The sequence below is a fragment of the Rhinoraja longicauda genome, chromosome 20, assembly GCF_053455715.1.
Source record: "Rhinoraja longicauda isolate Sanriku21f chromosome 20, sRhiLon1.1, whole genome shotgun sequence".
NCBI classification, from domain to species: Eukaryota; Metazoa; Chordata; class Chondrichthyes; order Rajiformes; family Arhynchobatidae; genus Rhinoraja; species Rhinoraja longicauda.
The window spans coordinates 5,729,713-5,757,178 of NC_135972.1; the positions used below are offsets into that span (position 1 = coordinate 5,729,713).

Sequence of the window (27,466 nt, forward strand, 5' to 3'; positions counted from 1 at the left end):
GCTATGCCTCTCGCAATGTAATCAGTGTTTTGGGGGAACAGTGTGTGATGATACCATAAAAATGCAGAATATATCTCATCTATCAATTCACAGATTTTTGTTATTTTTGTTTTTAAATGTTTCAGCAAGTTTCTGCCTACTAAAATGGCGCCATGACGTACTCCGGTTTTTAGGGTCGAGTGGTCTATCTTGTTCCTCTAGTATCTTTGCTCCAGAGCAAAGGGCCGCTCGACCTCACTCCCAGCGTCCTTCGCGGTGGCCGGCCTCCTCACGATGCAAGATGTCTCCCTCGCCCGGTCCTTCCGCTCGGCATTCACTGCGGGAGATGGGCCTTCCTGATTGGTCTTCGGCCGCGAGAGAGAGAGCTCTTCCGTGGCTTGGCGGTTAACTGAGTTTTTGAAAGGGCTGGGATGTCTGAAGGGAAAGATCAGTTCGCTCTCCACAACCCCACCATATGTTTCGGGCAGGTGAGTGACACTGCTGTGGTTCAAACGTGCCTCACTCAGTCTGAAGTAGCGTCTCGACCCGAAACGTCACCAATTCTAAAGACAGACACACAATGCCGGAGTAACTCAGCGGGTCAGGCAGTGGAGGCCAATTCACTGGATGCATTCAAAAGAAAGTTAGATCGAGCTCTCAGGGTCAGCGGAATCAAGGGGTATGGGGAAAAGGCAGGAACGGGGTAGTGATTGTGGATGATCAGCCATGATCACATTGAATGGCGGGTATTTATTCACAAAATGCTGGAGTAACTCAGCAGGTCAGGCAGCATCTCAGGAGAGACCTGCTGAGTTACTCCAGCATTTTGTGAATAAGTACCTTCGATTTGTACCTTCACCTGCAGTTATTTTCTTACACTTTGAATGGCGGTGCTGGCTCGAAGGGCCGATTGGCATATTCCTGCACCTATGCACCTATTGTCTACGGTGTATCTCTGGAGAGAAAAAATGCTTGTCGTTTTGGGTCGAGACTCTTCTTCATACCTATTCCTTCTCCAGAGATGCTGCCTGACCCGCTGAGTTACTCCAGCATTTTGTGTCTATCTTCGGTGTAAACCAGCATCTGTGGTTCCTTTCCACACATTTTGTGTCTGTCTTTGTGTTCACGTTTACTCACTCATCCAGTTCGTGACTCCCGTGCAGCTGCTTGTGAATGTAGTTTTGTGTTCGTTGCTGAATGAGATGCCATCGGTGTTACTTCACAACCCCGATTGTCACCTGCTTTATCGATCTACTTAAACTGACGCTTGCTCTTGTATAGATACGATAGAACTTTATTTATCCCAGGAGGGAAATTGGTCTGTCAACAGTCATAAAACGCAACAAGATACTTGAAACATGAAATTAAAGTGACGAGTGGAAAGTCCAGGATTGGGGATGTGCAAAGATTCGGGAGGGAGGGGGAAGGGGAGTCAGTCCAGCCCACGACAGAAGGGGGAGCAGTTGTACAGTTTGATAGCGACAGGGAAAAAGGATCTCTGTGGCGTTCTGTGCTGCATCTTGGAACCAGTCTGTTGCTCCTCAGGTTGACCAATGTGTCATGGAGCTGTATTGTCCAAGATGCTCCGTAGATTGAGGAGCATCCTCCCCTCAAAGACCATCTCCAGTGAATTCCACTCCACCCCTGTAAGATGTTACGGCTTTAGCATGCAGATACAAAACAAAGCACAGGTTTTCAGTAAACGCTGTTGCCAGTGTGGGTCTTTTTTATTTTACAAAAGTACACCGCGCATACTCACACATATTCATGAAGACTGATAAGATAATAAATATATCGCATGACACAAATCACACCATTGTGGTACTCAGTTCTTAAAGTTACAGTTACCATTATATACACTATTATATACACTACACTGATCTCCCTTTAGAAAGTAAAATAACGTAAATTAGACAAACAAGAATAATTTTATAAATTTAATCTGACAACTGGTTTACGCACTCTTTCTGATCTCTTGAGTGGTTTATGGGGAGTGTCAGGTTATGGTTCTGAAGGAACATCAAGTTCAAGATCATTTACCTTTTGTCTCAACTTTCTTTGTAGATTCTGATCTTACATCTGAACTTGGAATAATACCGAAGTCTGACAGATCTGCTTCTTCGTGTATGCTCTGCTCTTGTGCATCCCTTGCTGGGATCATATGGTTTGTGTGCACACTTCTAACATCCTCCAAATTCTACCCAGTATCTCCTGATACCACACACTTTAACTGTTCCCACCTCCCAGTTGTTTACTTTGTAAGGTGGGCTGAGAACACGAACCTGATCATGTGTATTGAACCTACGTTCTTTTTTACTTCCACCATAATGACGTTTCTGATCAGATTGTATGCGTTCAACCTTAGGAGACAGGTTAGGCAGAATCAAACTCAGTCTAATTCTGAGCCTTCTTTTCATGAGAACTTCAGCTGGCGTATACCCTGTGGTAGATTGTGGCATGGTACGATATTTCAGTAAGAAACTAGCTAGCCGCTGTGATATACTGAATTTTGAATTACCTTCAAGAACTTGATCCTTGAGAGTTTCTTTGATTATCCTGACTGACCTTTCGGCTGCGCCATTAAATGCCGGATGGTAAGTTGGCACTAAGGTATGCTTGACACCATTTAGCTTCATGAAAGTTTGGAACGGTGCAGCACAAAATTGGGAGCCGTTGTCAGAGACAAGCTCTTCAGGTAAGACATGACACGCAAAGACGACAATGCATCTATGGTTCTTTCTGTTGTATTTGTACTTGCATGTACCACCTCAATCCACTTTGAGTGGCTATCTACCAAAACAAGAAAATTATTATTCCCATGTTCACAAAAATCCGCATGAACCCTCTGAAAAGGTCTAGTAGGCCAAGACCATGTTAGCAAAGGGGTTTCGGTAGGCCTACTTCTACAACTCTGACAGGTGCTACATTTGCTTGCCATTGCTTCTATGTCATTGTCCAATCCTGGCCAATAAATGCAGCTTCTGGCTGTAGACTTCATTCCTACAATACCTACGTGTTCACTATGGAGTTCTAGAAGTAATCTTTGTCTTTAACAACTGGGTACTTGCCACCCAATCTTGCCACTAGGGGGCGCTGCACTGTGGCTACCTCGCCTACAGTCTGTAATTTTCAAACTTTTTTTGTTATTTTTGGTAAGTTTTAAATGTTTGTGCAAATGTTCTCTGGTTTGTTTTATGTGGGGGAGGGGGAAACTTTTTTTTCAATCTCTTACCTTGCCGGAGGTGCGATTGTTTTGTCAATAGTCGTTTATTTGTCACATGCACATAAATGTGTAGTGAAATGAAACATTACCCGCAGTTGAACAATAAGACCAATAAGAATAATCAATAAAAATGCAATAACACATACAATCACAAACTAACTCCAAACAAAAAGAAACATCCATCACAGTGAGTCTCCTCCAGTCACTCCTCACTGTGATGGAAGGCCAGAATGTATTTTCTCTTCCCCTGCCGTCTTGTCCCGCAGTCAGGCTGTTGTAGTTGCCCTGTCGGGGCGGTCGGGGCTCCCGACATTGAAGCCCCCGTTGGGGGGTGGTGAAAAATCCCGCGGCCTATTCCAGGCCGCGCCGGACGGTGAAAGGTCCGTGGCGGGCTGACCCAAGCCCTGCGATTCGGGACGGGCGAACACGCTGCCTCTGCCGCTGCCGGAGCTCCCGATGTCGGCCCCCATCCAGGGGCCTGCGGGCTTCCGACGTCCACGCCGCCCGCGCCGGAGCCTCCGGAGACGAGTCGCAGCCGCTCCCGCAGCATCCGAAGGCGGCCAGCGCCGCAGGTGGTGAGTCCGGGCCGCGGGCTCTGCGAACCAGAGCCCCAGGTGGTCCTAGGTGCATGGCCGATGGTAGGCCGCAACGGGAACGGAGACACGACACAGAAACAAAGGTCGCGTCTCCGTTCGGGAGAGAGAATTTTACAGTTCCCGTTCCCTCCCTCCCACCCACACACCCCCCACCCCAAACATAACATACAAACCCTACACCATATTAAAACTACAATTCAGACAAAAACAACAAAAAACACAAAAGACAGACGGACTGCAGGCAAGCCGCAGCTGCGGGTCGTATCTCCGGTCGCTCTGCGGCCTAACATCGTGGAGCTGCAGCCTTGCCTGGGACTGACTTTGAGCCCCCGCGGGGCTTGGACTTGCATCTGAGCGAGCGATCCCTTGCCTGGATCGACTCTACAACCGTGGCCTGCGGACTTTAACATCAAGGAGCTCGCAGTCTCGGGTCTGAGCAGTCGGGAGCTCCAAAAGCCCCATGACGTTCGACTAGTCCCGACTGGGACTAGTAGATCGCCTGGCGCGGGGGAGGTGAGAACCACCACCCCCCCCCCGGATGCAGTAGCTGGATTGCCCCGGCAAGGAAGGCCCGCCGCGGGCTACGGGAGTCAAGATCACCCCGTCAACGGAAGGTTAGAGGCCCCCGACCGCTGGAGTGCAAAGAAGGGAAAGATTGAACGTTTTTTCGCCTTCCATCACAGTGAGGAATGTGGAGGAGTCACAGTGGTGGATGTTCTTGTTAAAATTGATTTTGTGTGTCCTGTTGCTTTTTATTGTTATGACTGCATGGCAAATGAAGTTCCTCGTATGTTGCAAAACATACTTGGCTAATAAAGTTGTAGGAGCCATTTACGCTTAAATTAGTTACTATTATTATATTATGGCCATGTTTAATATTTCTAGTTTCTGTCTGTAATTTGGAAGGTGGGATTTGATACGTAGAGGGATGTGTCTACATCTGAAGAGGCTAGCGTAGTCACAGAGATTGGGGGTCAGTTTAGTCTCGGAGGATGGAGAGAAAACAGTTTTTGACCACACGGTAACGACCACATGGTAACAAATGTGTTGTTTGAAGAGGAAACAGTTGAGAAGAATGATAAGCTATGAATTATTCTTTTGATTTGTGCTACTTCAATAAAGACCAATTAATCAAGAAACAGCGTTTGGAAGATTCGTTTTTGCTATAGACAATAGGTGCAGGAGGAGGCCATTCGGCCCTTCGAGCCAGCACCGCCATTCAAAGTGATCATGGCTGATCATTCTCAATCAGTACCACGTTCCTGCTTTCTCCCAATACCCCCTGACTCCACTATCCTTAAGAGCTCTATCTAGCTCTCTCTTGAATGCATTCAGAGAATTGGCCTCCACTGCCTTCTGAGGCAGAGAATTCCACAGATTCACAACTCTCTGACTGAAAAAGTCTTTCCTCATCAGTTCTAAATGGCCTACCCCTTATTCTTAAACTGTGGCCCCTTGCTCTGGACTCTCCCAACATTGGGAACATGTTTCCTGCCTCTAACGTGTCCAACCCCTTAATAATCTTATACGTTTCGATAAGAACCCCTCATCCTAAATTCCAGTGTATACATGCCTAGTCGCTCCAGTCTTTCAACATATGACAGTCCCGCCATTCCGGGAATTAACCTAGTAAACCTACGCTGCACGCCCTCAATAGCAAGAATATCCTTCCTCAAATTTGGAGATCAAAACTGCACACAGTACTCCAGGTGCGGTCTCACTAGGGCCCTGTACAACTGCAGAAGTACCTCTTTGCTCCTATACTCAACTCCCCTTGTTATGAAGGCCAACATTCCATTGGCTTTCTTCACTGCCTGCTATACCTATGTGCGGTGTGTGCGTAAGCTATATCTTCACCACATCCCCGAGCAGTAATGACTATCGAAGTTGGACTTTGAGAAGGTATAGAAACTGCCATTACAAGTATTATTGTGATTGTGAGATCTACTACCCTGTGATCCCATTTAATGCACACTTGCTCACATGACAGTTCATGTCGTCCATTGTGATAAAGTTTTAGTTCATTAGTACATAATTTTATTTCTGACCATCCACACAAAGTTTGTTATTCACTTCTTTTAGCCCTGTATCCTTTTGAGTTTCAGCAGCAATTTCAGCTGGTGTGACTGGAAAGTCATTGTCCACTGCTTCAGTGACGTAGATAGCACCTTCAGTGCCCACATCTGATTCTTCATGAGGCAAACGCATCACGGATAGCATTTTCTTTTGAGCTGCGATACCCAATACCTACAAGGCTGCCATTGTAGGTATTACTGACTGAGGACCAAGAATAGCTAGAAGTGGCTTATGATCAGTAACCAGGGTGAGTTTCCTACCCAACAGATACTGTTGGAATTTCTTGATCCCAAAGACGATACCAAGGGCTTCCTTCTGGAATTGTGCATAATTACGCTCATTCTTGGTAGGTATGCTTGATACAAATGCTAGAGGCTTTTCTTGTCCATGTTCCATTACATGTGAAATCACAGCTCCTACCTCACAACTAGATTCATCATAAGCCAACTTCAACTTGCTATTTGTATCGTCGTGAACAGGTGATGCATCACTGGTCAAGCTTTTCTTACATGCAAGCATTTTGTTGCTTTTTGGACCATTCCCATTTTTTATCCTTGTTCAACAACTTGTGAAGAGGAGCTAGCTTTGTGGCTAACTCGGATAAGAAACGTGAGTAATACTGTGCCATTCACAGGAAGGAGCGAGGTTGAGACACATTCTGTGGTGTTGGTGCATTTGCTATAGCTTCAATCTTTTCCTTCACTGGTTGGAGTCCACATTGATCCACTTTCAAACCAAGACACACTACGGTCTGTAACAATGCACGTTGGCTTTTCAACTTTATATTGTGATCAAGCCGTTTCAACACTTCACTGAGTATATCCAGATTCTCCTCAGTAGTAGTTGCAATCAGCAAGTCATCTTGATTGCTCAAACAATGTGATATTCTTTACAGAATCTTGTCCATTGTAGCTTGGAAGATTTTTGGTGCTGACTTCACACCGTAGGGCGGTTTTGTGTATGAATAAAGCCTCATGTGTGTGTTTATTGTGAGGTACTGTTGACTCTCACGATCAACATTTAGCTGAGCATATGCATGTGATGCGATGTACAATACCAACCCTAATGGCTTTCTTTCATTCCTGGATGGCCTTGTTTTGTGCTCTTACCTGCACTTGATCAGCATCCTCTGTTTCTTCAGCTGCATAATGTAATTTCCAATAAAAAACATTTCCATTCGCTCACAGTATGAGGTAAAGGTTTCAGTTCTTGTCGAAAGTCCCGAGTCGGCCTCTGTATCCCATGGACGCCAACTTGCCACATAGACACAATACAAATATAGCCTGACAAACTCTTAGACGATTTGTACAGCTGCTGTTTTAAACTACAGTCCCGTGCATAGAAGGAACTGCAGCTTTTCGTGTCCAGTTCGCAAACAACTGCGACACAGCTCCATATTTGCTGTTTAACATGTTAAACAATACTGTGTATTGTAAAACAGTCCTGCAATGAATTTAAAGGTTGAGTTCACAAATTCTGTCCCGCCTGAGTGCCCAAAACCCCCATCCTTCACATCTATCTAGCTGCCCCTACTCTCCTGTACATTTTTTTTCAACTCTGCCTGCCAGCGTCACCCATTTCCTTTCCCCTCCTCCATCTGCTCATCACTTATTCCTCCCTACTCTGGGTTCCCCATTTTCCTTTTACTGCCCCCTGTTCCCTAATACCCACCAGATTCCAGCATCTGCAGATTCTTGTGCCACAACCCAAATCTCTTCTTCACCTGAAGTGTAGTTGTGGAATAGAGAATAGTTTTATCTATTACAGTGACAAAATTTTTGTTCCCATTTTAATGGCAGATTTTGTTCTCATGTAATGCAAAGATTCAGAACTGCCGTGCTCCAGCGCCACCATTGGTCACAAAAATGAAATTACAACTTAATCGAGTTTAGGTGATTTCCTTTCTGAACATGTACAATACTTTCATTGTAAAAAAAAAAATTGCTGGAGTCGTTAGTGGGTCAGGCAGCATCAGTGAAAGAAATAGACAGATGATGTTTTGGGCCAGGACCCTCTTCAAGACTGCTTTCAAAGGACTGTTTCCCTGAATTATGAAGCTTTTATACCCAGCCAGTGTGTTGATGCAATATTTTTAGATCACCCTGCAAAAAGGTGGATATTTGTAAATTATTTAATCGTGAATGAAGCTCATCCTTTTTTCGAGAATAACCAAGCAGCAATTGCTTGATTCAAATTTTGCTCTATAGAAACAAGTCTCTTAACAGGCATCACAAGATCCGATGTATCAATCTAAAGACCAATTATTAAGGTCATTTAATTTGGGGTGAATTTCAGATTAAATATATGACCACAGTCCTCTAATTCATTTGTGCAGTACATAATGCTGTTGTTTTCTAAGGCATTAGATTAAAAAAAATAAAGTGAAATGAAGCTTGTTTCTTTCAACACAGAATGCATAAAGTATCTGAACTCTACCAAATTAATTCAATTAGTTTTCTTCATTATAGTACCAATATACAGCTGAAGAATATCAAGCAATCCAGAGTGCATTGCAGAGGCGATTAGGCCCAGAATACATCAGTCAACGTCCAGCAGGTGGAGGGCAAAAGGTAAATTAAAATATTTTCTGAAATGAAATTGTTATGCTTATGAAGTTTAAAAATGATACAAATGAAAAAGGATTTTTTCTCTACTATTTTCCTCTGATTTCATCTTCACCCCATCCCATCCTTCTCCCCTTATACAGTCAACATTTGCTTCATTTGCACTATCACTTCTGATATTACCATGTTAAGTCATGAACAAGCAATCCTCCACAGAAAATCAGCCTCATATTTTCAAAGCTTCCTTGATCCGCATGTTCTCAACTCAATTGCGAAGCATATTTGCTGGATCTGGTGCTGGAAAATGACCAAGAGTCAGTGGGATGACACTTGGGTACAAGGTTCAGGTTAATGGTGACAAAGGCAAGAAATAATGAAAAATGGAAAAGGATTTCCTAAACACCTCTCATTTCAATGAAGCAAGGCTAAAATAGAATGAGAGAATAATAGGAAAATAAATTGTATAATGTGCTTTAAGGATAGATTTTGGACACAGGCAGAAAGAAGAGAATATGATGAGGAAAACAAAATAACATGCAAAGTAAATTTGGCAAGTTGAGAGGGGGAGGGAAGAGGAAAATTCTGGCAAAGGGAAAGTATGAAAATAGAAAGGCACTTAACTTAAATATTTTACTTACATTTGAATAATGAGCTAGCGAATAAGAGATTACGGTACTCGGGACAAAAATGTTTAAAAATGCAAATCTAAACTAGTGAATTTAATGGGAAATTTGTGTGGTATTTGGCAAGGTAGAGCGGATGCCAGCAAAATCTTGTTCAAAGTAGAATGATAAAGGTATGAGAATTGATGTATTGAAATGGTTGGCTGTGCTTTTGCAGGTAAGTGTAGGTTTCAATAGTTTTTATTTCAAGTTGTTCAGGGAAATAATGAGATGGCTTGCCATAATCATCTAATGTTTAGTTTAGAGATACAGCGTGGAAACAGGCCCTTTCGGCCCCACCGGGTCCGCGCCAACCAGCGATCCCCACACTCTCCTATATCCACTGGGGACAATGTTTACATTTACCAAGCCAATTAACCTGTATGTCTTTGGAGTGTGGGAGGAAACCGAAGATCTCAGAGAAAACCCACGCAGGTCACGGGGAGAACGTACAAACGCCATACAGACAGCACAGGTAGTCAGGATCTAACCCGGGTCTCCGGCGCTGCATTCGCTGTAAGGCAGCAACTCTACTGCTGCGCCACCGTGCCCCCTAGATATGTGGTAGTGTAAGAGGATTAGAACTGGTAAATTGAAGATGGCATATAAGATTTTTTTTGTAACTATGCTTAATAGCTTAATAGCTATTAACAGCTTAATATTAGTGATGGGTAAGATTAGGCGATAATCAGAGAAATATAATATGCATTTGGAGATGTTTAGGCTAATTATTGAGAACTAGTCTGGAATTATAAAGGGAAAATTGTGTTTAACAATGTAATTGAAGTTTTCAAAGAAGGAACAGATGGTTGGTTGATCAATAGAATGGAGTTTATATTGTTCATGTGGATTTTTATGTATTTTTTAGAAAATAGTACATTAAAGACCGTTTATTAAAATTAAACCTTTGTAGAATAGAAGAGTTGGGCTCAGCTTGGATAAATAACAAGTTTAAGGAAAGAGATTGGCAAGCAAGGATAAAATGGTTGTATCCAGTAATGTTTCCTAAGGGTGAGTGCAAGGATCCCTACAAAGCAAGAATTTACCTTCTTAAATAAGTCCAAAATGGTAAGTATTCATGCCAGATATATTGTTGCTACAAATTCTCTATAGTTGTATCAAGACTTCCCTACTTCGATACCCTGTGAAAGAAGGTCAACATTATGTTTGACTTATTAATTAGACAAACACGTCTGTTAACTAAGTTTCATAAGAGAACACTGCAATCCGATTGTGGTCTCTATTTAAACAACATTTTTCTTTTTTTCCTACCAAATGGATAATCTTGCATCTCATATATTATACTCCATCTGCCCATCTTTTTCCCATGGATTCTCAAGGAACACAAAACCTTGTGCACTCAAATTTCTTTTTTTCGCATTGATGATTGAAAATTTTGTCTACCCTACTCACTCATTCAAACTGAATTTAAGTATTTAGTAGTGATCCACTTTTAGGTGTAGTTATTTGTTTTGAGACGTTTACATTCTAGTACACAAAACACTGGTGTTCAAGAATCTGGGTATAATCAGGTTGAATTATTTCTTTTAAAAACTTGTATTTGTCGTCTTTTGCACTTGCCACCAGATGTCGCTTGGAACAATTGGCAGCCTTCACAGAATAACTAGAACTATGGAGGAATGTTTGGCACTTTTGCTTCACTTTTTACATTATTTCCCTCAGAGCTATATTTTTATATTCATGCTGGATATTTTAATTATTTTTGTTTGTGCTTATGGCCTTTAATTTCTTGCCAACTCATTTTCATTGCACTATTTACTGTCAGGGTCTTGCTGTTCTGTTTGATTGCCAGTCTTGCTTTCTGTTTTGCTCCATTTGGCATATTTGCTTAAATTCTAGGTGTCTGGGCCTGTTTTCTATGCTCTTACAAAAATATTTCAGGCCGAGTATATTCTTGTGCTTGAGAATCTAAATTCCTGGAATCCAAACACCTGTACTTAGAAATTGGATCATTCCTAAACAGGAATGTTAAACTTGCACTGCACTGTTAACCCATGTCAGTATTTGCTTGGAATGTCCATGATCTGAAACTTCCCACACATGTGACCTGACCTGTTGCGAATTTCTGGCATTATCTGTTTCTCTTCAATATGTCAGTGTAGTTTTCATTATCATCTCTATGAAAGTGCATTTTTGAAGGCGCAAACAGAATTAGCACTTTGTAGAACTATGAGTGAATGATTTCTAACAGGCTTTTGGTGATTTTAATGGCAGTGTTTGACGGCACTGGGCCTGTACTTGCTGGAGTTTAGAAGAATGAGGGGGGACCTCATTGAAACGTACCGAATAGTGAAAGTCATGGGCAGAGTGGATGTGAAGAAGATGTTTCCATTAGTGGGGGAGTCTAGGACGAGACATCATAGCCTCAAAATTAAAGGTCGTTCCTTTCGGAAGGAGATGAGAAAGAATTTCTTTAGTCAGAGGGTGGTGAATCTGTGGAATTCTTTGCCACAAAAGGCTGTGGAGGCCAAGTCAATGAACATTTTTAAGGCAGAGATAGATAGATTACAAGTGTCAGGGGTTATGGGGAGAAGACAAGAGAATGGGGATAGGAGGGAGAGATAGATCAGCTATGATTGAATGGCAGAGTAGACTTGATGGGCCGAATGATCTAATTCTGCTCCTATCACTTATGACCTTATTTTGTTTGCTTCTTTGTCCCCCACTTAATTTCCCTGTTGAAACATTTTTTGCATATTCATGCTTCAGAATGTTTTTTTTTGCATTTCTAGGCTCTACTTTCCTGACAAATCATTTTAATTTCACTGTTTACTGTCAGGATTACTTTGATTAGTTGCACAATACTTTTCACTTACCTACCTACTCATCTGGTAATTGATGCCCATAAATACTACTTTTCCATGAGTCAAGTGTTTATTCTATACTCACCTTATATTAACTAGAACAATGCAATTCTTGCTGATGTAGCTTTACAGGCATAATAGATGCACCAATAAATATAGAATAACTCGTCAGTTATTCTAAAGTTCTAAAAAATTAATTTTTTTAAGTTCCTCATTCATATGTGATCTTTCCCACTTTTGCGAAAATATTTTACGTTGACAATAATTTGTTTCCTCTAATTGCTACATTATCAGGTCTGCTACATCGAGGGTCACAGGGTTATCAACCTCGCTAATGAACTCTTTGGATATAATGGTTGGTCCCATTCCATCACACAACAAAATGTTGGTAAGTAAGACTAGTTTAGTTTAAGTGGATATTTGAGAGTTGAAGCATTATTGATTTTAGGTTCATACCAGAATTGTGGAAATCGGTTGTTTTCCTGTAGGATTAATTATCCAGTTAAATTAAGAATCTACTGTGTATTAATTTAGAAACTATTTTCATGTTTGCTAGGTCAGACATTTTGTTCCAATCTTACCAAGAAATACAGTATCTAGTAAACATTTCAATCATTGTAACATAACGATTAGGAACTACACTGTTGGGTGTAACCATAAATCTATACTTGTTTTTGAATTAATTTAGTTATTTGATTTATTTCAGATTTTGTGGATCTCATTAATGGAAAATTTTATGTGGGCGTCAGTGCATTTATAAAGGTCCAACTCAAGGTATAAGTGGCTCTTGTTAAATGTTGGTCTGTCTATCTGGCAAAAAGCAAGAAAATGAATAACCTTGTACTGATTTTGGTTTTAATTATATTGGGTGTAATACTGTAAATGTTGCATGCATTTTAATAGTATGACACTTTGTGACTATCAGGATGGGTGTTTCCATGAAGATGTTGGTTATGGAGTGAGTGAAGGACTGAAATCCAAGGCATTGTCCCTGGAGAAGGCCAGGAAGGAAGCGGTTACTGATGGACTGAAGCGATCTTTGAGGTAATAAACAATTATTTGATCTGAAATTGTTGAATCATGTTAATGAGATTATATATATCCTTCGGGAAATGGTTTAATTGTCTGCATGTTAACTAAAATATTTAATAAATAATAAATTGTTGTAACTTTGGAGATAATAACGGTTCAAATTTAATGATTGATGTATTGAAGGGGGAAAGTGAGAGACAAGGATAGATGTTCAGCAGCTAACATTTAACACTCGATTATAATATTATAATTTCGGAATATAATTGCTCTACTTGGAGCTCATTGTTCCATTTGGTATCTGGGTTATGTTATTATTCACCTCTACTGTTGATAGTCTGAATAATTGACTACAGAATAATAAATGAAATAATGATCAGTTAGAAAATATGCACAGTAATTCAATGGAAAATAGGCAATGCTTTTTTTATCTTACAGTTAGCAGTGTAACTGAGAATCCTCACATTAATTAAGTTTTTCATTTCAGATCTTTTGGCAATGCCTTGGGTAATTGTATTCTGGATAAGGAGTACCTGCGAATGGTTAATAAACTACCAAGACAGGTGAGGATTTGTTTGCAGCACCCTTTTAAAACAATTATTGTGTGAAATTACAGAACTGTGACAGGGAGACACACAAAAACTGCAGATGCCAGAATCGAGTAAAACACAAAATGTTGAAGGAAGCGGGTCAACAGGTATTCTACTACTGGATTCCAACGTCCAATGGTAGTCAGGGATTTGCCAGTAAAACTTGCCAGCAAGTTTGGGCCTTTGGTATCATTCAGGAATCATCAATCATTCAGTATTAATTATTCAGTATCATCCAGTAATCATTTAGGCTGAGGAATGTTTAATTGCATATGCCAGCAAGTGCTAGCCAATATTCTTTGCTGCTTTAAATGGTGATTCATGAAACCATAACTGGTTAAGCCTCCATATTTCAGTTTCATTGTAAACCATCAGAGTTTCATTCCCCCTAGAAGAATGAAGAAATTTAAGGCTGAAATCAAAGAAAATTTAAACATTTAAGATTAAATTATGAGCAGGTTTTCTCCTCCTGCATCATGGACAGCTTGATTTCCCTGATGAATCGAGTAATCACTATCAAAGGGGCTATCTTTTCCATTTAATATTGTATCTTGAACCAATTAAATAGTTGAGGTGCACCTGTAATCATTCTTGTTTGCTATCCCATGTATTTAGTAGGTTATCATTCCTTTTATTTAAACAAGCTGCTGTTGTAAGTCATCTTTGGTTGAATTTTGAGTGATATTATTTCATTTCTTCACACAGAGAGTGGTGAGTCTGTGGAATTCTCTGCCACAGAAGGTAGTTGAGGCCAGTTCATTGGCTATATTTAAGAGGGAGTTAGATGTGGCCCTTTTTGCTAAAGGGATCAGGGGGTATGGAGAGAAGGCAGGTACAGGCTACTGAGCTGGAAGATCAGCCATGATCATATTGAATGGCGGTGCAGGCTCGAAGGGCCGAATGGCCTACTCCTGCACCTATTTTCTATGTTTCTATTCTTTCTCTTCATTAATTTTTTTTAAACTTAAGAATCAGTTTTTGTAATTGCAGCCTGTTTATAATGATATTTATTTTCCTCTTCTGAAACATATGTAATGTTGAGGGTCTATAAGGTGCTGGTCAGGCCACATTTGGAATATTGTGAGCAATTTTGGGCACCATATCTAAGGATGTGCTGGCACTGGAGAAGGTCCAGAGGAGGTTTACAAGAATGATCCCAGGAATGAGTAGGATAACCTATGATGAGTGTTTGTTGGCACCGGGCCTGTACTCGCTGGAGTTTAGAAGAATAAGGGGGGGCCTCATTGAAACATACAGAATAGTGAAAAGCTTGGGTAGAGTGGATGTGGAGAGGATGTTTCCACTAGTGGGAGAGTCTAGGACTAGAGGTCATAGGCTCAGAATTAAAGGATGTTCTTTTAGGAAGGAGATGAGGTGAAATTTCTTTAGCGAAAGGGTGGTGAATCTGTGGAATTCTTTGTCACAGAAGGCTGTGGAGGCGGTCAGTGGATATTTTAAAGGCAGAAATAAATAGATTCTTGATTAGAACGAGTGTCAGAGGTTATGGGGAGAAGGCAGGAGAATGGGGTTAGGAGGGAGTGATAGATCAGCCATGATTGAATGGTGGAGTAGACTTGATGGGTCGAATGGCCTAATTCTACTTCTACCCCTATTCCTTATGACCTTTCTACCAGATTGTTTTGAAGAAGGGTCTCGACCCAAAACATCACCCATTCCTTTTCTCCAAAGATGCTGCCTGTCCTGCTGAGTTACTCCAGCATTTTGTGTCTATCATGGTTTTTATTTGACATTCCTCTGAGCTGTGAAATATTGGTTCATATCCAAAACTGGGATTACTGCCTATATTTTCTTCAGATCTAAATTTATTTCATTTTCGGGATCTGGATTATCATCGACTATGGTCAACATTGTGCATCCCTAAATGTCCTTGAGAAAATGGTAGTACTACTGCAGACAGTCTGGTAAAGGTGATGGGACTGAAGGCTGATAAATCCCCAGGGCCTGATGGTCTGCATCCCAGAGTACTTAAGGAGGTGGCTCTAGAAATAGTGGAAGCATTGGAGATCATTTTTCAATGTTCTATAGATTCAGGATCAGTTCCTGTGGATTGGAGAATAGCAAATGTTATCCCACTTTTTAAGAAAGGAGGGAGAGAGAAAACGGGTAATTATAGACCAGTTAGTCTGACATCAGTGGTGGGGAAAATGCTGGAGTCAATTATAAAAGACGAAATTGCTGAGCATTTGGATAGCAGTAACGGGATCGTTCCGAGTCAGCATGGATTTACGAAGGGGAAATCATGCTTGACAAATCTACTGGAATTTTTTGAGGATGTAACTAGGAAAATTGACAAGGGAGAGTCAGTGGATGTGGTGTACCTCGACTTTCAGAAAGCCTTCGACAAGGTCCCACATAGGAGATTAGTGGGCAAAATTAGGGCACATGGTATTGGGGGTAGGGTACTGACATGGATAGAAAATTGGTTAACAGACAGAAAGCAAAGAGTGGGGATAAATGGGTCCCTTTCGGAATGGCAGGCAGTGACCAGTGGGGTACCGCAAGGTTCGGTGCTGGGACCCCAGCTATTTACGATATACATTAATGACTTAGACGAAGGGATTAAAAGTACCATTAGCAAATTTGCAGATGATACTAAGTTGGGGGGTAGTGTGAATTGTGAGGAAGATGCAATAAGGCTGCAGGGTGACCTGGACAGGTTGTGTGAGTGGGCGGATACATGGCAGATGCAGTTTAATGTAGATAAGTGTGAGGTTATTCACTTTGGAAGTAAGAATAGAAAGGCAGATTATTATCTGAATGGTGTCAAGTTAGGAGGAGGGGGAGTTCAACGAGATCTGGGTGTCCTAGTGCATCAGTCAATGAAAGGAAGCATGCAGGTTCAGCAGGCAGTGAAGAAAGCCAATGGAATGTTGGCCTTCGTAACAAGAGGAGTTGAGTATAGGAGCAAAGAGGTCCTTCTACAGTTGTACCGGGCCCTGGTGAGACCGCACCTGGAGTACTGTGTGCAGTTTTGGTCTCCAAATTTGAGGAAGGATATTCTTGCTATGGAGGGCGTGCAGCGTAGGTTCACTAGATTAATTCCCGGAATGGCGGGACTGTCGTATGTTGAAAGGCTGGAGCGATTGGGCTTGTATACACTGGAATTTAGAAGGATGAGGGGGGATCTTATTGAAACATATAAGATAATTAGGGGATTGGACACATTAGAGGCAGATAACATGTTCCCAATGTTGGGGGAGTCCAGAACAAGGGGCCACAGTTTGAGAATAAGGGGTAGGCCATTTAGAACGGAGATGAGGAAGAACTTTTTCAGTCAGAGGGTGGTGAAGGTGTGGAATTCTCTGCCTCAGAAGGCAGTGGAGGCCAGTTCGTTGGATGCTTTCAAGAGAGAGCTGGATAGAGCTCTTAAGGATAGCGGAGTGAGGGGGTATGGGGAGAAGGCAGGAACGGGGTACTGATTGATAGTGATCAGCCATGATCGCATTGAATGGCGGTGCTGGCTCGAAGGGCTGAATGGCCTACTCCTGCACCTATTGTCTATTGTCTATTGTCTAACAGGACAGTCCCAACAGGACTGCTGAGTAGGATGGACTGGCAATGCAATTCCAAGTCAGAATGGTACATGCACTTGGAGAGGAACCTGTAGATGGTGGTGTACCCATAATCTAATCCAAGCCTCAAACACATTTGGAGAGCAGGGATTGCTGCTGCCCAATGAACTGAATTTTGTGTTGGGTTTGAAGTATGGTCTTTCAATAGTATTTTCTTCGACCTCCCAAAGGGATGCTGATGCACTATAGGTGAAATGATAAATTCTGAAAATGCTGGAAGTACCAGCAGGTTAGTCCTTATCTGTGGTAGGAGAAACAGGGTTTTTCTCCTCTTCAATTCTTGCTGTAACTATCAAGCTACTTTTGTCTCCTTGTAGTTTTTCTTTCTTTTTCACTTAATGGTAAAATCCCTCAGCTGCAAGATGGCTCCTGAAATATGAAGTTTTTGAGTCTTTCTGTGGAGGGCAATGTTGTACAGTGGGGACATGTTGATAAACATTTGTTTTGTGGCATTAAGTATAAGACGCAAGTTCTCATGCTTCATTGGACAGGTTGACTATGACTTGGAGCCTTGCTTCCAGATGCATAAATACAAGTGTTATCTACATGCTATAGCTCAATGATGGTGGAAGGGATGACCTTCGTTCTGGAGTTGAGGCAATATTGTTTAAATTCTGTAGATTGGTGAAGGTGAGGTGCTACATTGAGGTGAACACAGGGTGATGATGCAGCCTTCCTTAACACCAGAGTGTATAGAGCCATTTGTTCATGGTGATGTATAGATACCTAAAAAACAATTGCCCTCAATCTCAGCAAATCTTCATGTGACTTCACAGTAAATGTCTGTAATGTATTATAAGCTGTTGATCTAACTAAAGGTATACCTGGTCCATTCCACAAATCCATACATGTGGACTTTGACAAAAGGGTCATTGCAATGAAATCAAAGCAGTGATTCTTGATCCAATGCTGCTCTACCTGCATTCAGCTATCTGAGCACAAACCACCACATAGGACTTTCTTGGCCCAATGCTCCACAATATGGGTTTAGATGTTATGAGAGAGTACAGTTGAACCATTTACGGCCATCTGTTTCTGCGTTAGATTTTCAGCATCTGCCATTTTATTGATGTGCTATTTGTCTTATATTGTCTTTCAACTTCGATATACAATGGGGATAAATATCTTGGCATCTCAAGAAACTATTATCATTCAACAGATCTAATTCATTTACCTTGCATTCATTTCATACAAGCATTATCGTTTTATATTTTTAAGCAAACAGATTTTCAGTTGGCTGATCCTAAAAGGAAGGATGACGAACCCATGGTTCGGAAAGCCAGGTATAGCAGCTTATTACAGGCTCAGCACCAACATCTGCCTGCTCCTGATTCATATCCTCCTAACGAAGACGATGACGGAGAAATTACAGACAGGAAAGATGAAGTGGCAAGAGGAAATTGCAGCCTTTCCTGGTTGGTATTTGTGGAAATTTCAAGCACTTGAGTCTCAAGTTGGTATTAAGACTCTATTAATTATCTGAATTAAAGAACGTTACCGTGTTGAAAATTTGCATGCTGAAGTCATTTTTGAGTTGCCCTAAAAGTGGCTCAGTTATGATTGAGAGATCAGTGTCTCTGGAGTCATGGAAATCTACCCACAGTGATTAATAGGAATTTGGTCACTATTTCGTTTATTCTTTTGACGTTTAGAAATCTGAGCTGTTTGTTCATTCTAAGTTGTATAGCCTTCCACATATTAACAATATTCCATATGTTCCACAATATAGACTATTATATATTTTTACTTAACTATATATTTCCTGTTTGCTCACATTAAACAATAACTATTTACTAATACATTTATTATAATAAACCAGTTACATCACCTCTTTGGACTTCCTTCCTGCAGGAAACAACAAGCTTTTTGTGGCAGTCCAACTGAATTTGGAATTTTTTGGTGCTAGATCATTTCGATGAACCAGTCATAAATTACCAATCCAATATTCTAAGCCCAGACCTTTCCTTGATTGTTGAGAAGCAAGGGGGTAAATCTAATGGATTTGTCTTGTCAATTTTTAGTCAAGACTATTTTATTGTCATATTTCCTGGATAGAACAATGAAATTCTTACTTGCATTGAAACTACAGGATTGACATTAAAATACCATTGATTTAAAAAGTGAAAATAAGTTATTGGCCAAGTAATTTATAGATCAGTTAGTGGTTGCAGAAATATTATTGAAGTAAATTCTGTGGGGTAAGAGAGATCAGCACAGATTAATAATAGCATTATTGCCATCACAAATCAGGAGCTAGGAAGTGGAAATAATCTGAATAGCTCTAGCTGACATGCATAAATGAGTCAAAAGAGCTCATTCACAATCTTAGGTATTTATTCACAAAATGCTGGAGTAACTCAGCAGGTCAGGCAGCATCTCGGGAGAGAAGGAATGGGTGACGTTTCGGGTCGAGACCCTTCTTCAGTCTGAGTTACTCCAGCATTTTGTGAATAAATACCTTCGATTTGTACCAGCATCTGCAGTTATTTTCTTATATATCATTCACAATCTTAATGTTTATTTAATTCTGTTTGTAGTTCTTGGTTACATTTCAATTTGTTTATCAGAAGAAGTAATATTTACAGATACTTGCATGTCAGTTATGGAGTAGTATCCTTGCTAAGTGAATAATACCTGCTGTTTTTTTAATATCTGCATATGGAAAAATACTAAACTGGTATTAAGATAATGGTAACGCTATCATAAACACAGTTGCTCTTGTTCTCTCACAAGGCAGGTCAGTTAGATGGATGGGATGTGGTTACATGATAAAAAGGAGCAGTGCATGAAGAAATTAATTGCATTGCATGGCTCTCTGTTTACATAGCAACACAGATTGCAGCACTGATCTGGATCCCACACACCAACGGAAACTTCGACAGAAGCAACTCCAACAACAGTTCAAAGAACAGATGGCAAAGAAACAACCAGAGCCACACAAAACTGGTAGTTGTAGTGGAGCACAAGCAACCAATTACCCAGGTACCGGAGATTGCCCGTGCAAAAAGAGAACTGCACGGGCAATTCTCAGAGAATTGTCAAAGCTGCTTTTATTTTTTTCCGTAAAGGCCATCCATCAAAACCTCCATGTTAATACATATTGTAACTAACCTAAAATTTCATTTATAGGTTCACAAGCTTTTAAATTTTCAATTATTCTAATTTTAAATTAAAAATTTTTTTTTTAAATGGATGCAAAAATTATTAAGTTGCCTAATTATCTAGCAAGGAAATTGCTGTGAAAATCTGATACTGAGAGAAATAGGTAACCTAAATTTCAAATTGTATTGACATGGATAGAGAATTGGTTGGTAGACAGGAAGCAAAGAGTGGGAATAAACATGTTCTTTTCAGAATGGCAATCGGTGGCGAGTGGAGTGCCGCAAGGCTTGGTGCTGGGGCCGCAACTGTTTACCGCATATATTAATGATTTGGATGATGGAATTAGAAGTAACATCAGCAAGTTTGCAGATGACGCAAAGCTGGGTGACAGTGTGAACTGCAAAGAGGATGTTAGGTGGTTGCAGGATGACTTGGACAGGTTGAGTGAGTGGGCAGATGCATGGCAGATGCAGTATAAAGTAGATAAATGTGAGGTTATCCACTTTGGCAGCAAAAACAAAGAGGCAGATTATTATCTCAATGGTGTCAGATTAGGTAAAGGGGAAGAGCAACGAGACCTGGGTGTCCTTGTACACCAATCACTGAAAGTAAGGGTGCAGGTACAGCAGGCAGTGAAGAAATCTTGGCTTTCATAACAAGAGGATTTGAGTATAGGAGCAAAGAGGTCCTTCTGCAGTTGTATAGGGCCCTGGTGAGACCATATCTGGAATATTGTGTGCAGTTTTGGTCTCCTAATTTGAGGAAGGATATCCTTGCTATTGAGGCAGTGCAGTGTAGGTTCACGAGATTAATCCCTGGGATGGCAGGACTGTCATATAAGGAAAGATTGGAAAGACAGGGCTTGTATTCACTGGAGTTTAGAAGGATGAGAGGGGATCTTATAGAGGAGTATAAATCATAAAAGGACTGGACAAGCTAGATGCAGGAAAAATGTTCCCAATGTTGGGGGAGTCCAGAACCAGGGGCCACTGTCTAAGAATAAAGGGGAGGCCATTTAAAACTGAGGTGAGAAGAAACTTTTTCACCCAGAGAGTTGTGAATTTGTGGTATTCTCTGCCACAGAAGGCAGTGAAGGCCAATGCATTGGATGAATTTAAAAGGGAGTTAGATAGAGTTCTAGGGGTTAGTGGAATCAAGGGATTGGGGGAGAAGGCAGCACAGGTTTCTGATTGTGATGATCAGCCATGATCACAATGAATGGCAGTGCTGGCTCGAAGGGTCTAATGGCCTCCTCATGCACCTATTTTCTATGTTTCTAATGGGCTGGTGCCCGAAGATTTGAATGTAAAAGCTGCTGAATAGCTTCAAAAAGGATAGATGGTTTATTAACGTCCTTACGGGAAGGAAACCATATTTTTTCCTGATGTGGACTCTTCTTCGGCCATCGGAACACAGCTACCAGACTTGGAGGGCATCTACAACACACAATGCCACAGAAAAGCCACCAGCATCCACAAAGACTCTTCACACCCCTGCAACAGTCTGTTCGAACTCCTTCCATCGGGCAGACGATACAAGGCCTTCTATGCCCACACCTCCAGACTCAGGAACAGCTTCATCCCCAGGGCCATAGCTGCTATGAACCGGTCCTGCTGAGCCGGATGGCCACAACGCATAGATCAACTTGCACTTTACCCTGTCCAAAACTGTTACAACTGTTCGTTTCGTTGGGTTGCTGCTGTCTAAATTACCTAAATTATTGCATCGTATGGGAGGCGCATTCCCAATCTCGTTGTACCCCTGGGTACAATGACAATAAAGATATATTGTATTGTATTGTATTGTATTCTTCGTTCTGGGTCTTATGCAATCAGGCTCAACAATATATTTCAGTAAATGTTATTCATCTGACTTTTTCCCAAAATGTTCAAAACATTAAAGTTCTACTTCACCATAATGCAAACAATATTTGATTTTTTTGTTAGTGCTACCCATTAAAGTTTTTTAAAAATAGGAAGATAATGACCAAACCCAGCTTCCAATCTTTAACACAGTTTGTTCCTCAGCCTAAAGTAATTAACCTTAACCGTGATCCATAAAGGAAATAGTTTCAGCTTGTGATCTATCTCTAATGCTTTTGTGTAGAATTTATCGCACCTGTAAATTACCTTCCCAGACAATGATTATTTGCTTGGTATCATTTCACAGTGCATCTTTGCCAATGACAGTCATTTATTTACTTGTGTGTGTTGATTGGAATCATTTTTCCTTTCTGGTTGTAGTGACAACTGCACAGTCAAAATTGGCACCAAAGGTTAATCACAGCACACCTGTCAACCATGAAGCCGATTTCTTCCAGGATAAGCTCTTGGCTGGTAGGTTTTCCATTCATGCATTTTGTATGTTTGAAAGGTCATTCTGTCTCAATAATATTAAAGGGTCATCATTTCAGTCATCTTGAATAGGTAGTGGTTTTTATTAGGCATCGTGAGTTGAAAGCAGTTGTTGGCAGCTGACTGAAGACTTTCTACCGAGAACATTGATCAATGTAGATCATGCTCATGTTAAATCTAAAGGCAGTCAGAACCAGAAGGCTGATATGGGGGTTAATTGAGTGGATAAGTTGTGATACAGTGATATTTTTATTACCATAGATTTTGAAATCACCAGTGAAGCCATGAATTTTCTGCAGATCGGGGAAAAAAACCTACCAAAATGGTGATCTGCGGCACTATTTGTTCAGCAATAGTATTTCATTGAATTGATTGATCACTATCTCTGTGGGATAGTTGCCATGTTTCCAAAGATACTTTGAAAAAACCTTTATTTAAAATACTTTACAGATCAAGAAATATCAAAACATGTAATAAAAGTGAAAACTGTCAAAAACTTTGAACCTTATCCTGACAAAATTGTATCCAATATACAGGAATTGTATTTAGGACCATAAAATTTGTTGAGCCACAACGTGCCGAAGTACACGTATAAAATCTGACTTTGGGCATCAAACCAATATATTCAGGTGTGGGCAGCACAGTGGTCCAGCTGTGATCCCAATCTATAGTGCTGACTCTCTGCCTCCATGTCCACAATGGTCACTCATACATTTGGTACATGTTTGATATGTTTGTTACTTGGACAAAAATAATAGACATGTTAGTTATTAAATGTGCAGACGATAAACTTGACAATACAGTTTTAAACATTGGTCAATGCTCAGCACACCCTACAACAGACTATTTAATAAATTAGAAACATATTGAATATAAGGCATCGAAAATAAACTTAAATCAGATAAATTAACCATTCAGTTGAAATTTTCATTTGTCAAATTTGAGGCATCTACAAGAAGCAGGACGCAAGCATTTTCAATATATACATTGATGTGTATTAGCAGTACAGAATCCTAAGCCTACAATGTCGTGAGATTTTAGCCAGTTGCCCAGAAACTGCTGTAAACTTTAAATTTTGCCATGTCTGCTCAGTTGTCAATGTAGATATATTTTTTGTTACAGCACCCATCATCTTGAGGCACATACTGTAAATGGCAGAGATTGTGATCTGAAAACGTTTCCGTCATCTGTACCGTATTACTGTTACTTCGTTGATGCAAGGGTTAATTATAGGAGGGATAGCTCAGGTGAAAAAGTGGACAAGGCAAAAAGAGAAATGTCTTTCATTCCAATTATGAAATTAAAAGTTACAAGACAGTTTAACTCTTCTGTCCCTTAGTTAGGATTGGACACAAGATCCACAGTAAGTTAGAGAGAAAGTAGGAATCTAGTGGAATAAAAGCAGAAATGGTGAAGCAGGCCAGGCTACATCTAAGGGAAAAGAAACGCCTAATGTTTTGAGTCAAAGACTCCGTCTGGAGTCTTCAGCCTGAAGCCTTGCCTGTTTCTTTCCATCGGTGTAGCCCAACCTACTGAGTATTTAAAGCTTTTTGTTTTTTAGACTTTTAAGCAGGCAGATTTTTGATTTTCCACTTGCAGGTCCTCCGTAGGTTTTGACAGGGGGTCTATTCTTGAGAACTATTCATAACCCAAACAGTTCACGAGTCGGAAGTACAGCTGTGAACCAGAATCACACATGGCAGATGCCTGCAATCCTGCAGCAGCCAGCAAATCCATCCCTAGCGCCCATTCCTATGTAAGGGTTATACATAAGCAGGGCGTCTTAAGCTGGGGAGGACCCTACTTGTACAAATCTAATGTAACATTGTTTTTTAATCAACAGATGATCCTGAACTCTGGGATATTCCTCTGGATGGTACCAGTTTTGAGAGTAATCCAAATGCCCTTAGGCAGGAACAAACTCTAGCTACACCTGTTACAGACCAACATCAAATGATGACAAGGAGCAGAACTCCACGAAAGATAATTCCCTCAAAACAACCACACAATGCCTATCAAAACCAAACAGGTAAGATTAACTTGTATTGCCTGAACTGGCAGGGAGCTACGAGCAAATCAGTGTTTTCGCTCTTTAGCTGCAAAACTTAGGACTAAAATAGTTCGATTAAAAGTGGTTCAAAATTAAATAAATCATTCTACAAGAAAGCAGTTGGAAGTGTATTCCTAATTTGCGTATGATCTTTCAATTGATTGCTGAATTATAGGCGCAGTTCAAATTTTGTATGTCATGTACTCCAGTTTGTACTCCAGCAGAAACAGAGTAATAGCGTGATACAATGTGGAAACAGGCCCTTCGGCCCAACTTGCTCACACTGGCCTACACTGGTCCCATTTGCCAGTGTTTGATCCATATCCCTCCAAATCTGTCCTATCCATGAATCCAGGATCTCAATACCTTTTGTATTTTGTAAATATCTCTACAACAGCAACTATCTCAGAAGGCAGTGGAGGCCAATTCTCTGAATGCATTCAAGAGAGAGCTAGATAGAGCTCTTAAGGATAGCGGAGTCAGGGGGTATAGGGAGAAGGCAGGAACGGGGGTACTGATTGAGAATGATCAGCCATGATCACATTGAATGGCGGTGCTGGCTCAAAGGGCTGAATGGCCTTCTCCTGCATCTATTGTCTATCTGTGGACTGAGAATTAAAAGGCTGGTTATTTTTTGTCATATAGTTCACTTTCCTAACACTTTGCCTAGAGTAGGTATCATCCCACAATATTTTATTTCTGCCCAGGCCAAGGCTACTGAAAATAGTTTTTAAATGTTCCATTTTTTATTGTGCAGTATGATTCTTTAAAAATTACTCAACTGGTTGTGCTGGCTTGTTTCCTGGCCGGATAGAGCATCCCGCCCACTGACAATCTGCAGTGGAGTCCACTGGACATGGTGAACTGTCTCGAGAAAATACCAAAACTGGGAACACAACATATCCAGCTGTGAAACTTGTCATTAATGTTAAGTTTTGTTATATCTTATGTTCAGAGACGTTAAAATTGTAGTTCAATGGAAAAAGATTCAACTAAAATTTAAACCAAAAAGTGACTTGCCATATTTTCATTTGTCTTCTAAATCTTTGTCCAAATAAACCTCTGAAATCAATCAGACCTTGTATTCTAGAGATACAAGGAACAACAGATGCTGCATTCTCCTCAGTCTGATTCTTGTCACAACAGCAGAGCTGTAGACAAAAGTCAGCAGCGTCCAATGTGACAGTATTGTTGTTTCAGAGTTGTCAATAATGCTACAGTTACAGCAGAATTCTGCAACTAAGTATATTTAGTAATTGATTATTTGTTACCATAGACAAAGTCCTACTGTTCAGCGTAACAGATTTGAAAGGTAACCTTGTATTTGTATTTCCAGTAGAATCCAGTCCTTGCCGAATGGGGCAATTCATGAAGAAACGCAGATTGGAACCTGCCTGAAAAGATCAATTTGCCAAATTATTACTTTTTTATTGTCTTAGTTTTGACCTTTGTGTTCTTGTTTGTGAGGAATGTCCAGTGTCACTCAAAAGCAGCCTTCAAGGATAGTGCAACTTTTCATGTTCTTTGAATTCCTTTATAGGATTTGCCTGTCTAAGTTCATTTCAAATCTACACCATGTAGAACAATGATATTTCCCAGGAACATTTAATGCTGCTATTTTGAATATACAGCAAAACAATAGAACCAACTGCTAGCAATTCCGCTGATGTAAAGAGACTCTTCCATTAGTTGTATAGTTTGCTGTGAGCACGTGGGGAAATATTGAAAAATAAACATTTTTTTAATCAATATTAAGGGAATTTGTGTAGAAAGCAACAAAAAAGTTATCCAAGCTTGTCAAATTTCTAATGCGCCATTACACTGGAATGGGTGGGAGAAATGGAGGACGGGTGATATTATCAAGTAACGTGATTGTGGTCTATAATTTTGTATTGTTGATCTTCCGATACTTGGTCATCATAATTGTCTAAGCATCCAGAGATTTTTATTTATTACCAAAATAATTGTAGACTATCAATAAGTTTGAAATGCAAAGACAATCTGTACATTATTTCAAAGAAAGTCAGCAATATTTTCATCCTCCAAACTCTAATGCATCTTGCAACTTGACATGTGAATTATGCAAAAAGGTACAATTAGTAGATACGCTGTCTATTAACTCTGCAAAATTCATTAATTTATATGCCCACAGGCACAAAACATTAGTGTTTGGTCTTAATACACTTAGTTGCCATCTTTATAATCTGTCCATGCAGGCAAAAGAATGTAAGTTCCATTAAAACAAGAGACTGAGCTGGAGAAAGACTGAGTGACATGTTTTTTTTATTAACTGTGTTGTATTATTTTATCCCACAGAATTTTAATATCTTTATAATTGTACATTTCTGTGCACTCTTGATATTATCATGATTAAAAACTTGTCCTTGCTGTTCCTGCCTGTTCCTCCTAATTCCAAAAGACCACTCTTTCCCCGTACTCTGTGGCTACTATTTGATTAACTGAAGTGCACATCTCCCACACCCCCTTCCCCTGTCCTTGTATCCCACTTTGTAACATTCTGTTCCCAATGCAGAAAAACAAAAGCACTGAATCACATTGGTGGTTTGTTATTCACAACTGAAATCAAGATTTTTAAACATGGAAAAAACGTGCCAATTGAGAAAAGCATTCTACAGCATTTTTAACGGCAATCGACAAATGCTGAAGAAATATTAATCAGGGTGGGAAGAAAGGGAGGCAACTCCAAACCAGTGAAAGTTAAAGGAAATACATAAAATTATCACAGCAATCTAACATGAAGCTGTAGAGATGGAAAATCTAGCTATATTTAAGAAATAGTCAGGTTTAATACATATTTTAGGA

The 27,466-nt window shown here is 40.4% G+C and overlaps 1 protein-coding gene across 4 annotated transcripts; it reads left to right on the plus strand.

Annotated features, from left to right (window-relative positions):
• The first annotated feature begins 194 nt into the window (after nucleotides 1-194).
• rad52 (RAD52 homolog, DNA repair protein) lies at nucleotides 195-26,955 on the plus strand. 4 transcript variants are annotated; one of them, XM_078416495.1, is made up of 12 exons: nucleotides 405-467; nucleotides 2,044-2,143; nucleotides 8,343-8,444; nucleotides 12,220-12,313; nucleotides 12,632-12,699; nucleotides 12,851-12,969; nucleotides 13,442-13,517; nucleotides 18,356-18,552; nucleotides 19,965-20,119; nucleotides 22,483-22,575; nucleotides 24,437-24,622; nucleotides 25,980-26,955. In XM_078416495.1, the coding sequence occupies exons 2-12, from the start codon at nucleotides 2,141-2,143 to the stop codon at nucleotides 26,039-26,041; spliced, it is 1,155 nt and encodes a 384-aa protein (XP_078272621.1). In that variant the 5' UTR covers nucleotides 405-467; nucleotides 2,044-2,140; the 3' UTR covers nucleotides 26,042-26,955. The 4 variants fall into 4 exon arrangements, with proteins under 4 accessions (XP_078272619.1, XP_078272620.1, XP_078272618.1 ...); XM_078416493.1 differs by lacking the exon at nucleotides 2,044-2,143 and having other exon boundaries at nucleotides 195-467; nucleotides 25,983-26,955; XM_078416494.1 differs by lacking the exon at nucleotides 2,044-2,143 and having other exon boundaries at nucleotides 196-467; nucleotides 19,965-20,083.
• The last annotated feature ends 511 nt before the right edge of the window (nucleotides 26,956-27,466 follow it).